The sequence below is a fragment of the Macrosteles quadrilineatus genome, unplaced genomic scaffold (genome assembly GCF_028750875.1).
Source record: "Macrosteles quadrilineatus isolate MER2022 unplaced genomic scaffold, UCM_ALF_1.0 Scaffold_7__1_contigs__length_78375512, whole genome shotgun sequence".
Classification (NCBI taxonomy): Eukaryota; Metazoa; Arthropoda; class Insecta; order Hemiptera; family Cicadellidae; genus Macrosteles; species Macrosteles quadrilineatus.
The window spans coordinates 44,188,153-44,201,615 of NW_026542600.1; the positions used below are offsets into that span (position 1 = coordinate 44,188,153).

General features: G+C 32.7%; 1 protein-coding gene across 2 annotated transcripts in view; it reads left to right on the top strand.

Moving 5' to 3' along the window:
- Positions 1-4,928: 4,928 nt before the first annotated feature.
- LOC128998407 (protein Lilipod) overlaps positions 4,929-13,463 on the top strand; it is a 41,700-nt gene continuing 33,165 nt past the window's right edge. Inside the window, exon 1 of one of the 2 annotated variants that reach the window (XM_054424526.1) lies at positions 4,929-5,469. In XM_054424526.1, coding sequence (XP_054280501.1) covers positions 5,401-5,469 — 69 coding nt within the window. In that variant the 5' untranslated portion in view covers positions 4,929-5,400. The remainder of the gene's footprint in view (positions 5,470-13,463) is intronic. The other variant, XM_054424527.1, reaches the window with a different exon arrangement.

The window sequence follows — 13,463 nt, forward strand, 5'->3', positions numbered from 1 at the left end:
AATAATTGGCTGAAAAATAAAAAAATACACGTCATCCCAAAACGCATGGGGAGGGCGGAAAACTCAATAAGGGAAGGCCGAGTTGATTTTTATTAATACTTGGTTTATTGTTTGACAAGAGTTTATTTGGAATGATTTACTACTAGTTACTAATCACTAATTAATAGAATTTGAAAAAAAATGTCCAAAATCACTTTACTGCAATCCACCCTATTCATTAAAACCTCTATAACGGTCACCTGTAGAATCAGGACTGTGTCAATTAACTGAATAGTTAGCTATTTATTTTGCATCTTATTTCCAATGCAAAAAAGATCCGTTAGAACTATGAGAAACACTAAAATTAGAGCGTTTTGTAAAAAAAAACACTTTAATTTTAGCATTTAAAAATCAGTCTATACCTACTTTTTCCAGTCTTTTTGCGTAGGAAAACTTAAATTATGTCCATGAAAAATATTCTGAGAATTTTTTTAATAAAAAAAAAATACACCGCTATAGAAACAAGAACCTCTACAGGCAGTTATCCAATACATAGGATAACAACATTAGAAAAAAATTCCTTTTAGTACAGGCCTAAGGCTATACAACTATTTGCTGGATGAATTCAACAATTGGCAGTAAATGATTTTAAAGTTATAATAAAAAAAAATCTATTGGATAATGTTTATCATTCCACTCTAGACTTCTTACCAGACACTTACATGGGTTGATCATCTTACATTTGTGTTGTTGTTATTGTATTTGTCCCCTTGTTATTATATTTGTATTGTATGTTTTGTTGTATAAATATTTTTCCCTAACTATGTACAAGTAGATAAGGTATTTTTTTATAAGTATCATAAGTATTTATGTACAAAAAGATTGAGATTATAATTAATGGACGAGACACCAGTTACTACAATTAGCATTTTACGTAATGTTTATTTGTATATGTTAATAAATTATTTGATTTGATTTGAAAAGACAGCTGTAACGGAAATTTCTTTATCGTATCAATTAATTACTACAGTTTGAAGGATTACAATGGTTTTATAAATTAGTAACACAGTTAACACGTGAATGACACATAGTTTTATTTTATTTACAGTACATACATGCTTGCTAATATATACTTTGTATTTTATTATAAATTTCCAATGCTGCAAAAGTGTATAGTAAAAAAGCTAAATACACACTTTTGGGATGACGGAGATTGAAGGTAATCAAGGTTCCACTACATAATCGTAATTAAAGTACACGGGGGATTTTCAGAAGAATATAGTGATAAATTGATGGAATACTACTCATTACAAACCCTTGTCTGTCCCTACAATCACTGCCACTGACAAAATAAAAAATACCTATACTTCTAACCACTCTACTTCTAAGGTCAAGTTAAACCTGTAGTTCTGTTAAGAAAATCACCTGGTAGGAAGATATGTCAAACATTCACCTTAGCGCCCTGTGCCTTGTTACATAGAAACAGGTGTACATAGAAACATAGTCAAACAACGAAAAGAAGAACTCATAGAAAGTACATCAATCCATTTACAATGGATAAATATGGCTGGTATAGTATATTCCAATAATTACAATCTTTTTAATGGAGAACAGATTTTTTCCTACATATATGACTTGTCATATAAATTGTATTACAGTAATTTTAATTTTTACTCTAGTAATTGCGCATTTTGTTGATTACAGTAGTTCCAAATCTTCATAAAGGTTGTAGGGAAAAATAAGTATCAAGCAAACGTTTTTTTAACAGAGTTTCAATAGAGAATTCCAGCATATAGATAGCTCAACATATTTTAACATTTATGCAGGGATTTGAACCTGGACATCCAATATACAAGTCACATACACTAATGGCTAGACATCCATGCCTTCTTTACTAACCTTAAAATGGTTATCCTCAGAATAAATTATTTATTTATTATTTATTGTTATGTTATACAACAGTAGTCAACAAATTTATACTAATAGTTGAAACGACCTACTGTATATGTTAACAGATTAAGTTATTATGTTCAGTTTTGCCTCCAGTTTCAGTCTAAGCTCTAAGAATATTAAAAAAAACACATATTTTCATGCATTTAAAATACTAAAACTACTGTTCAGGTTTTCTGTACACATATAGGTGTCAGGCTTGTTCTTGGTGCTTGTCGCTCGTCTAGAAAATTGTGGTTAAAGATTGTGCACAGTACAAGGGTTGACACATAACTGATGATTAACCACAGAATAGCTCTAACCTAGGTTACTAGTGGATGTTAAAAAAATAAAATGCAAAAGAGAATTATTTTTGGACTTAAAGGAAAAAAATCCTGTAAAGAGTATTTTAAAAAATCATAAAATTCTTACTTTTCCCAGTATATACATATATAGTTTGATTTTGTATATAAGACAACATTTATCAAATTTTCCAAATAACTCTGATTTTCACAACTATAACAATAACTACTAACAATAACAACTATAACTGTAACAAAATTAAAATATTTATTTATGTATACTTTCTTTTATAACTATGTATATTCATTTAGGGTAATAAGTTTACTTTCATTTTATATAGTTGAAATATTATTATTTTACATTAAATAATAATGGTTTGCATATAAAAAATTTTAGTGTTTTATTGTACATCCTAACTTACCAACTTAACTTTTGTATGACAGTGTTTCATTATTATCAACAATCAATACATAAAATTCTTTCCAAAAAGCTCTAAGTCATTGATCAAGCACTTATTGGAAAAATCCTACTTTTTTATAAAAAAAAAAAAAGTTATTCATAGTAACTCTTAATGAAGTATACAACAAAATATCTTAAACATAATGAATTTTAACTTCCAGTCCTACTTAAACAATATTGCTATAAATATTGCCAACAACTAAAAAATCATTTCCTGAAAAATTTACTTAATTTTGACTTAGCTCCTTTTGGAAAAGAGCTCTTCAATTTCAGCTGTTTCCTCCACTCGATGCGTTGATGCTGTATAAAGGGTGATTCAGCAACCACTCGTTCAGCCTTGACTTGAGCAGCCTTGGACTTATGTTCCCAGACAGCACACTTTCTCCTCAGGACATCCCACGGATATTGCGACAGGATATGCAAGATATCCCATAGTAGTCCTATGGTCAACCTGGGATATCCCAGGATATCCGCAGGAATGCGTAATGTCCCCTCCCAGGGATGTCCTACGGATAAGCTCACAGCATATCTGTGGGACATCCGAGGTCATCCCAGGGCAGTCCTCAGGACATTCTCAGGACATTCTCAGGACATATGGGACTACTATGGGATGTCCCTGGAACAAAGTGTGGTCTGGGCCTGAACATAAAAAACACATAATAATATAGATTTAGTATGAAAAGCTTAATTATCAGTTGAGTAAATTGATTAAATATGATTCTGTTTAGGCCTCAAGTAGTCGAATTGCTTTTCTGGTAGTTGGAGAGGATACTGGTATTTGAATAGATTATTTAATTACCATTATATTAGCACTGTTATAACTGATCGTTATATGGTTAAAATTTGTTTTAGATTATTTTATTAATTTAAAGTTAGAATTAAATACACGTTTCACACAACTATGATAGAATTTTAGTTTTCCTGAACTCAGTGGTAGTAATATGTCAGTAAAGTAAAGTCAGCCCTTGACAACACTGTAATATATCCAAAAGATAAATTTTTCTAATATTATTTTTATTTTTCCAATATCCTTTAAATAATCTGTTTTAACTTTGTTTAAAATTAATTTATTAAGTAAATATTTACTTTTTGTACTAGTGTAAACACAGCCTGAAGATGGAAACCTAGTTTCTGAAAATGGTAGTGAATAAAACAAATTATTATATACTGGCCTTGGCCTTGTTGAACATTTAAATTTAGATATACATTTTATAAGTGGTAGTAGTTTTATCTTCAGTTTGTTACCGGGACATTACGGGACATTACAGGATATCCAGTGGATTTTGTACATGTCCCGGGATGTCATGGGACATTCTGGGATATCCTATGGCATTCGTACATATCCCGGGACTTTACAGGATATCCTGAGGTTAACTTACAAATCCCGGGACATTACAGTGTAGGATATCCTGTGGATATCGTACTCGTCCTGGGATTTTGCGGGATATCCTGAGGCTAGCGTACATATCCCGAGAAATTCTCAGGACATATGGGATTACTATGCGATGTCCCTGGGATAAAGTTTGCTGTCTGGGTTCTTGACCTCATTTCATCCATTGATTGCATTTTCATTTCATTCCATTTATTTATTTTCTACGGTAAACACAGTTTTTACAATACGTACAATTTATGGTACCGGTACATACAAGTCAGTCTTATAAGCAAACAATAATAAATAAGCAGATCAAAACCAATTTAAAAATTAGAAGAAGACTTAACAATTGGTGTGAAAAATAAAACTTAGGTAGTCAAAGGTAACGAATGATTAACTGTATGATAAGGCCTATTTCATGTTATTGGTAAACAGCAAATAAACCATTTCATTTCATTAGATCTTGTCAATTAGTAGAACAAGCTAAGTAACAAACAATATAAATGCATGCGAATTACATCAATATAAGGTTTACAGGCAAGATAAAATTATTACAGTATTCATACCTAAATACATAATACAGACAAGCTAGCCATCAATAACAGTTTTTAGTGTTGGATAATTGACATTGTAGATAAAAATCACAGATAAAATAAAAATATATGTATATATTTTATAACATATAAATATATTTTTATATCATATAAAAATACGTATGTGCTCAATGATCCGTTGAATACTGGTTTCTTTTCGTCTGTATTGTCTGCTGTACTGCACTGTCGCTGTTGTGGACCTGATGTCAGATGTCATTTAGTTGACTGTTCTGTTCGTTTATTGTTGTCTTCTCAGCAGTCTTCGCGTCAAGCAAGAGACGAAGAATAATAATATGAGACCTAAATTATTTTATTTTTGTTTTTCATTTTAGTTCGCGAACTGGAGTAGTGGTGAATTCAAATTATTTTTTTTAGTTAATTTTATCTTATATTTTTAAACATATCAACCTTTTAATTAATTATCCAAAACTAATTTGTTATGGCACAGACTGATGTAAACGTAACCTAGGTAACATAGCCTAACTCATTGAGGTTTTGTGGTTGGACTAAGATAGGGTAAAATGTTTGTTCTGAATGTATGAAACATACATTCATGATATGTGTAAACTCATGTTTAGTGTAGGGAGTGAATTAATTTCCTATCAGATCCAACAGAAGGTTGGCCAAAATTGTGTTTGGGCATTATAATGGACATTTTGTATCTGTGATAAACATGAGTTCATATTTTGTGATCTTACTATATCTACTTGGTGACATGACTTTTTTAGTGGTGAAATATAATATTGAAGTTGAACAAAGGTAATCATGGAAGAAGAAGATCTAGAACCTGACTTAAGGGAGCAGATGTTCCACAACACTGTTAGAGAGTACATTGTGAGTACCTTCAACCTAACCTATTCATTCTTTATTGTCTTAACTTATGCTTCCTCCACACTTTTCTACACTACCTTGATGACTGGTACTTAAGTACCAAACTGTATTAAATGGAGACATCGTTGGGATGAATAAATGACTCTTGTACTGGCACTTGCTTGAACGAATTACCCTAGGCCTACTAATATTTGATGTTTAAACTTATGCTATCATAACGAATTAACCCCCTAGTCCTAATTAAGTTGAAACAACCTTTCAACTGAGACAACATTTCCAACTAAAGATCCATCCCTTGGTTAGGCGCAGACCCAATTGCTCTGATGTTGTCAACATTTTCACTTAAAGGGGAAACAATTTTATGTTAAATCCTACACTTATATATATATATATATATATATGTATCATACCTACTAACCTACTAACTGTAGCGGTTTGGACAAGTCAAGTGGAGACGATGCAGGTAGGCCATCGGCTGTCGGTTTGGACAGTATTGGAGTAGACCTAGTTTCTGGTGTCAGCTAATCCTTAAATGCAGGGCCGATTTACCGAATATGCATGGTAGGCACGTGCCTAGGGCGCGAGGCAATTGGCTTTTTTGGAGGGCGCCAAAAATTGGAAAATAATAAAATAATTTGGTGATTGTATTTGCATGCGATCGTGGTCCTGATCTTCACTTAAAACCGTGAAACTAAGTAACGTGTTTCACCCGTCCAATAAAAAAGGATTATCGGAGGAACCACTAGCCATAGCCATAACGGTACTGTCACAACTGGCCTTCCGCGTGTCTCTCGCAAACCACTGTTATCGCTTGGAATTTGAAAGTTCTTATCGCTTTGCAACCTGTACGATGGCCTTGCGGGGCTTAAATTATATGTTTCTTGTTTTCGAAGAACATCCTGATGACCGTAGTAAAGTATGAAAAAAATTGGGGTTGACCAAGTAATTGCTCAGAATTACCTAATTTGGTGATTGTATTTGCATGCGATCGTGGTAAGTTAAACCACTGATAATCCCTCGCGGCCGTGTTGACATCATTATCGTCTCCTGGCCAAATTCTAAATATTTCTCATGACATCCTAATCATCGTCTACCGCGATTGTGGCAAAATTCTGATCTTTTCCCTCAGTTGTGTGGAACATCGCCTTGCGCGATCACGGTAAAATTCTGATCATCCCTCACGGCTGATATCATTATGTATCTCCTTCGGTAATGAAGAGATCGTAATCGTCTCCTCCGGTTGTGAAGACGTGAGTTTTCGCTTCCTGCGATTGTGGCAAAATGTTAATCATATAGGTACCGCAGTCGTGTGAAGATCATCATCGTCTTCCGCGGTCGTGGCAAAATTCTGACTGTTACCCGCAGTTGTCTAGAAATTATCATCGTCTTATGCGATTGTGGCAAAGTCCTGATCATCCCTCTCGGCCATGTGTAGACATATTCTCGTCTCCTGCGGTCACGTAAAGGCCACTGTTGTCATGCACAATCGCAGTAAATTGACAATTTCAGGTTGAAATACAACATTCATGCACAATTCCCGGTTTTAAAAAACCCATGCACAATTCCCGGATTACTCGGTTAGTGGTCACCCTTTTATATAGCCTATATTGCAAAGGGGCGCTACTATTATAGTCTGCGCGCGATAACTTTGCACTTGGGTTTTTTGGTGTTCCATTTGAATTTTGTATCGGCAACGTCGCACCGCCGAGGCGAGCGCCCGCTTCTTGTCGCTTTGGCTCGATATGTGACAGGTATAGGATGGGGTAGCGAGCCCTGCAGCGTTGCCAAGTTGTGCACGTCCCAAGTGAAAAGTTATCGCGCGCAGAGTATAGTTGTAGGCCCACCTAGGGCGCTGACATTGTCAAAAACGGGCCTGCTTTTATGTTTTACACTGGAATGTGAGACAAAAAAAAATTGGCAATTAACCCTCTAAGATAGGTGTCACATTGATAACCTCCAAATGTATCGAGTAGCCTATTTAAAGGCACTTTGTCGAGTTTTATGTTTAAATATTTATAAAAACTTTCACTGAAGACATGTGTCACATATAGGCTATAGGTCCAAACATATAGGCTATATTTTCTATTTAAACACAAAATAGGCGAGGCCTATCTTTAAATATGTAGTACAATACCCTTACCTTGCAAGACTGAATTCCTATAAGTTATGGGTTCAAATCCAGAAGATGGACAAATTTTGCTGTTTCTGAGTAACCAGACATGAGGTAAAAGACTAACAGTCACTAAATAAAAAACTGTTATAAACATTTTATTCTAAATTAAATTAGGGAAAAGAAGATATCATGTACATACATACAAACATAGTGTGTCGCTGTGAATGGATTACAGTTTGAATAATTTTGGACTCTAGCCTACTATTAGGTTTTTTATTAGGCTATGTTCTAGTTTACTGATTTAAAAAAGCCTTATTTCCCTAGAATGTGATAGTAAGAATATTTTATAAAACCAAAAACACAATTTTTTAATCTGTTTAACATCTTTTTTCAATATTATGCCACCATTTTGTTCCTGCAAGGGTTAGGGAGCTGAAATTTTCCCAGCATATTTTAAAAACCCAGGCCTATTTTATAAATTGTGTAAAAATTCAAAATGTTTTGGGCATAAATGGGCAAGTAGACTAATATAAAATCAAACGTTTTTAAACCTCTTTGTGGGACACCCTATATATTTTGTATTGTCTATTTCCATGTTTTACTTGAACCCAAAAGGCTTGACTGTTATCTGGTAATCAGAGACAGAAGCTCAGCCAACTCCCATCCTGCTGTATTGTCCACAGGTTCTGAACCATGACCGCTCTCAACCAGCCCAAGCAATGACAGTTGAATAAAAGAAAGAGTAGGGCCTAGTATGCTCAAAGATAACCTTTAAACATGAATTTGAATTGTTGTATAGTCTTAACCTAGTTAAAGGCTTGTTGAAATGTAAATAGTCATTCTTCTCTATGTTAGCCTACATATAAACTTTAGTACTTAAATGTATTATTAGTGATAAATGAAACCATAAGCATGTTTCTGTATAAAAAATTGTGACATTAATTAGGAAAGAGTATGGCGGTCTCTTAAACACAGAATTTTTAAGTACGGGTTTTGCCTTCTAATTCCATTTTGAATTCAAACAAAACTAACAAAAATAACAGATTCCTCATAAAGTTGAAATATACCGTAAATATGTTCAACAAATCCTTGTTCCCCCACATTACATTCCTGAGGTAGATGGTAATGACATTTGTGTGACAGCCTGAGGCAGGGTCTGTGACCTCATTTCTGCACTGTTATGCCTGCTTGACCACTCAATGTGTCTATGAGTCATACTTCTTGTCTGTCTCTCTTCTCTTTTCCATCTCCTCTCCAGAGCATTCAAAAAGCATGTAACTTCTTCAGACATCTTTATCTTTGAAGAATAATTAATAAAAGTACAGTACCTGTCCCATTCTTTCTGTGCTGCTTACTTTATTCATCTGGCCTTACATCTGTAATGTATATAGTCAGTGTTCTCCAATTCTCCCCCCTCTCCCCACTCTCATCATATGGTTTGATTGCAGTAGAGACAATTTTACGACCCACTTCTCACACAATGTACAGAATGCTCTGACACCTGTAGTTACTGCTGTGCTCGCTGCATACCGTGCATGTAAAATTGTTTACCAATATTTGCATTTCATGTCCCCTTTGCTCCCCCAAACCGTGTTGGCCCGTAGGCAATTTCCCACCCTGAGTATGTAAAAAAATGGGCTTATAAGAACATAAGATGATCAACTTCTCACTATACTTTATATGTATTCCAACGCACAGACCTGAAGGCCCATTTTGCTTGCAAAAGTAGGTGAGGTACTAATGTTTTTTACAACCTTAATATTCTCTGCATAACCAATCTTAAGATTTGGTTTTATTTTGTGTACTGCTTAGATTTATTTTTAATATCTCTAGTTTTCAATGAAGCTCCCGTAGATTAAATAACTCAATTTCATTGATTCAGATCCAGGGACTATTTTTAGTGTAGAAGTTACAAGATTAGCCACCAGGAACTAAAATTAGTTTGGGTGTTTACAAAAATATCACATTACTGTTCATGACCTTGGTGAGTGGTCACTGGACAGGTATATTAAATTGTTAATTTTAATAATAAATATGTCTTGTTTATGGAAATATTCGCGTAAAAATCCAATCAGACGAATTGAAATTCGTTAAGTCTGCAGGTTTGCTGAGGTGGGTGTATTTTTTAATTATTAAAAGTCGTGGGAATTAAAATACATAAACTCACTTCACATTCTAAAGGAAATTAATTCAAGTTTTATAAATTGCATTTTCATTATTAAACACATGCAACAGTTTTGATTTGATTAAGGGATAAAAAAGTTTGATGGCAACTGTTTTAAAATTGTAATAGAAGAAAGTTTTTCTAACTATTTTTTTGTTTGTGGTTATATCAAACATACTATTTACAGCCATCGCTATGTTTACCACAGACTATGGACAACTATTACAGTACTGTATTTGGTCTGTAGTCTGTGGTTTTACCAACCAAGTATTTGCATCGATACATTTTATTTTTAATCATTTTATGAGTTTAGGGAAATCATTTTATACATGATGGTGAACATTATTTACATATATTTAATTCATAAGTATTTTGTACCACTTATTTGAGGTAGGCTAAAGAAATCTTAGCACTAAAAAGTGTTAGAGATTACTGATGAGTCACAATTGTGGCATTAGGTCATTGACAACTAAGTGAGGTTTGCTTGTGTTGGTCAAAGTGTGCCACTGCCACTCTTCTATCAATTCATCTTTTGAACCATACATACGTCAGGCTGATAATTGCATCACTAATTTACGATATCTTATAGTGAATTCAAAAAATGTTCTTTAGTTTAAGACATCTAGATATATTAGTACTTATTTTATTTGACTATTCACCTGCCAATTTTATTTAATGTATTGTGATGTTGTAAATAAATATAATAAAATAAATAAATGTAATATAAGAGACTAATCCTTGGTAATATTAGGAATTTAAATGTGACGTGTAAAAAACAAATCAACCATTTACTATGACAAACAGTGTGTAACAAATAGTGAAACTACTACATATTGAATCCACATATTTTCTAAATCGATTAAACCGAACAACTCAGGCAATTTAATGATTTGATGGTTCATCTCTGTTTTGTTGCAACAACTGTCAGCATTGAGACAAACTTTCAACTGTTAAAAAGACAACTTGTTGTTAATATTATAATTTATTGGACAATGTTTGGCAAGTTTTCTTTTAGTTGGGATATTACAGTTTTGACCTTCTGACATTTATATTTTAATTTATTGTCAATTTTTAAGATGACATAATTAATTAGTAACGTGTTATAAAAGTTTTTCTGAATATAATGTTATCATATTTACTTGTTTGCTTTTATGCTGCACTTGTTTCTATTTATTTGTTATGGAAAAACCAGAATCTATTAATTAACATATAGACCCTATGAAAACAAAAGAAAACACCAAAAAATATTATGCAAACCATTGTAAAATGATCAAGATCTCCAATTGGCTAATTTATTTCAGAAATTTGAATTTTCTGAATAATCTTGAAAACATTACACATTTTCTGTCCATCCAGATAACAAGAGGCCCCAGACAAGAGAGTTAGTAGGTCAATTGTATACAAATAGTTGGCTTTCAGCCACATTTCATCTTATGTAGAAGCAAAGTTATCCTAACTTGTCAGATCAAACAATTGTATGTTGTAGCCTTGTTCAGTATATACAAATTAAAAATAGAAATGCAGTTTGTTACTAGCTACTATTTGTATTTAACAAAATTTATAAATGAAATAACTCAATAACAAATTAAAAACAGTGCCCACTTTAAACTTAAAGAAACTATTTACTGGCACGAGTCAGTATTATATAACAACTAACTAATATAACACTAATCCTGACAATTATCTTTGTTCCCAATACAAATAATCTAAATCTACTAAAGATATTGTCAGTATGGCAAAATATCACAGGAAACTGCCCGATGTAGTTAGATCAAATCCATTTCAGCATCAGAGGCAATTTTTTTTATAGTTTTGTGTTAATGAATGTTTGACTAAATAGGATACTTTACTTCAATACAATTGAAGTCATTTTCGGTCATAGATTTTTGTTTCTGTACCTACTCAGATTTTATAAATCATACTTCAGAGTATTTTTTATTATCTAAAAAGTTTTAAGATCATTCATTCCTAATAATTTGTATACATACTATAAATAGTGGGGAATGTTGATTGTTGACTTAATTTTTAGATTTAAGATGTTTCTAAATTTATAAAATGGTCTAGGTAAAACAAAGCCTTTCTCTGTTTAATTTAAGCTGCTTTATCAATTGTTTGTCTTCGATTTGTTTATAATATAGGCAATTGTAATTTCATTTGGTTTGAATAATGTCAAAGATATGAATAAAGAAAACTTAGATATAATACTCGGTAGCCTTGAGGAACATATCACTGCCATAATGTCACTGCCATATAAAAGCCTAAAAGTAAAAACTAGTCTTCTGCCCGCAGTTTCATATTTTGATTGATATCATTGATATTATTGCCTGTATTCTAACAGGTATGCAAATGAACAAAGAACATAACTATCATGCTTGTGGAATGCTTGGTCTCATGGTCAAATGTTATCTTGTCAATAGTTATCACACTGCTTACTACTGATTACCTGGTATCCTGGACTTGATTAGGCCTAAATGTTTTCATAACCAGATTACCTCATGTCACTGGACTAGCACTAGTCTGTATGCCTAAACATGTAGCTGGTTTAGTCAGGTTCAAAATTATATTTTAAAGAGATATTGATAAAAAGGTTTCAGTTAAGCAATCAAAAAAGACATGAACCTTTTTTTTATCTAATTAACATATCTGTTTTTTATTTAAAAAAATCTCGTATAAATTTAAATTTCAGTAAAATGTTGTCTATATGTTAATTTATTGTATTGAAATCATATTCACTATTTGCACAGTCTCTATTTTGGGTGAACAACTTTTAGAATATTTCTTCTAAAAAGATAATTTCATCCTTTCAATGAAATTCTGTGTTACATAATGCTTGGGTTCATGGGTCAATGAAGCTCCAAGCCCACGAAGGTTACCAATTAGGTAAACATTCCTGAAGTCGTCTTTCACAACCCTCGTCTAATATGACCACACCCGAAATATCATCATCACATTTACTTGTTATAGTAATTAAAGCGCGATAATTAGAGCAAAAATGATCCCATGATCCAGACGTGTAAACCTACGTTTATTCAAACGAGTTTGTGAACCACCATGATCAGACTATAGGAACGGGGGTTTATGCGGTAGAATCTTTTCCCCATTTTAACCCTAAAAAGATCAAATTTCTCAATTTATTTCTATCCATATCGTAGACCTTAAAAATGTAAATAATTTAGGCCTCGTATATTGAAGCGTGATTGTATGCCTAATGGTTATGGAGGAATTTCAAAAAAGTGCATGAAACTCCCTTGTTATTCTTATGTAGAATAAATAAAGTGTTGTAGTTGGCTTGTTTATGGATATATTTAAATCAAATTTGGCAATTTTGTTTATTTCATACTCAGCTATCAACATTTCAATAGAAACACACCTTAATTCCTTCCCAGTAGCAGCAAACATAAGTAGCCTACTCACTAAAATTAATGTTGTTTAGCTAGGAAATAAATCTGAATAATGTAATTCAAATCAGAAATAAATCTAGCAATAACGGGAATATTTTAGTGGAAATCTAGCCAGGTAAATGGAAATTTGCTTCTTCTGCAGGTTTTCTTCGGCGGTGGTTTATGTGATAAAACTATGGCATAGTCTAGAAATACATATTTTATGTTTAAATGAGGAAGTATATAAATTTAATTTTCTGTTGGTTGACTTAAGTTGCTTTAGGATAAGGTGAAGTAAGGTAATAATATACCTAAATTGTAGATAATAGGTTTATAAACT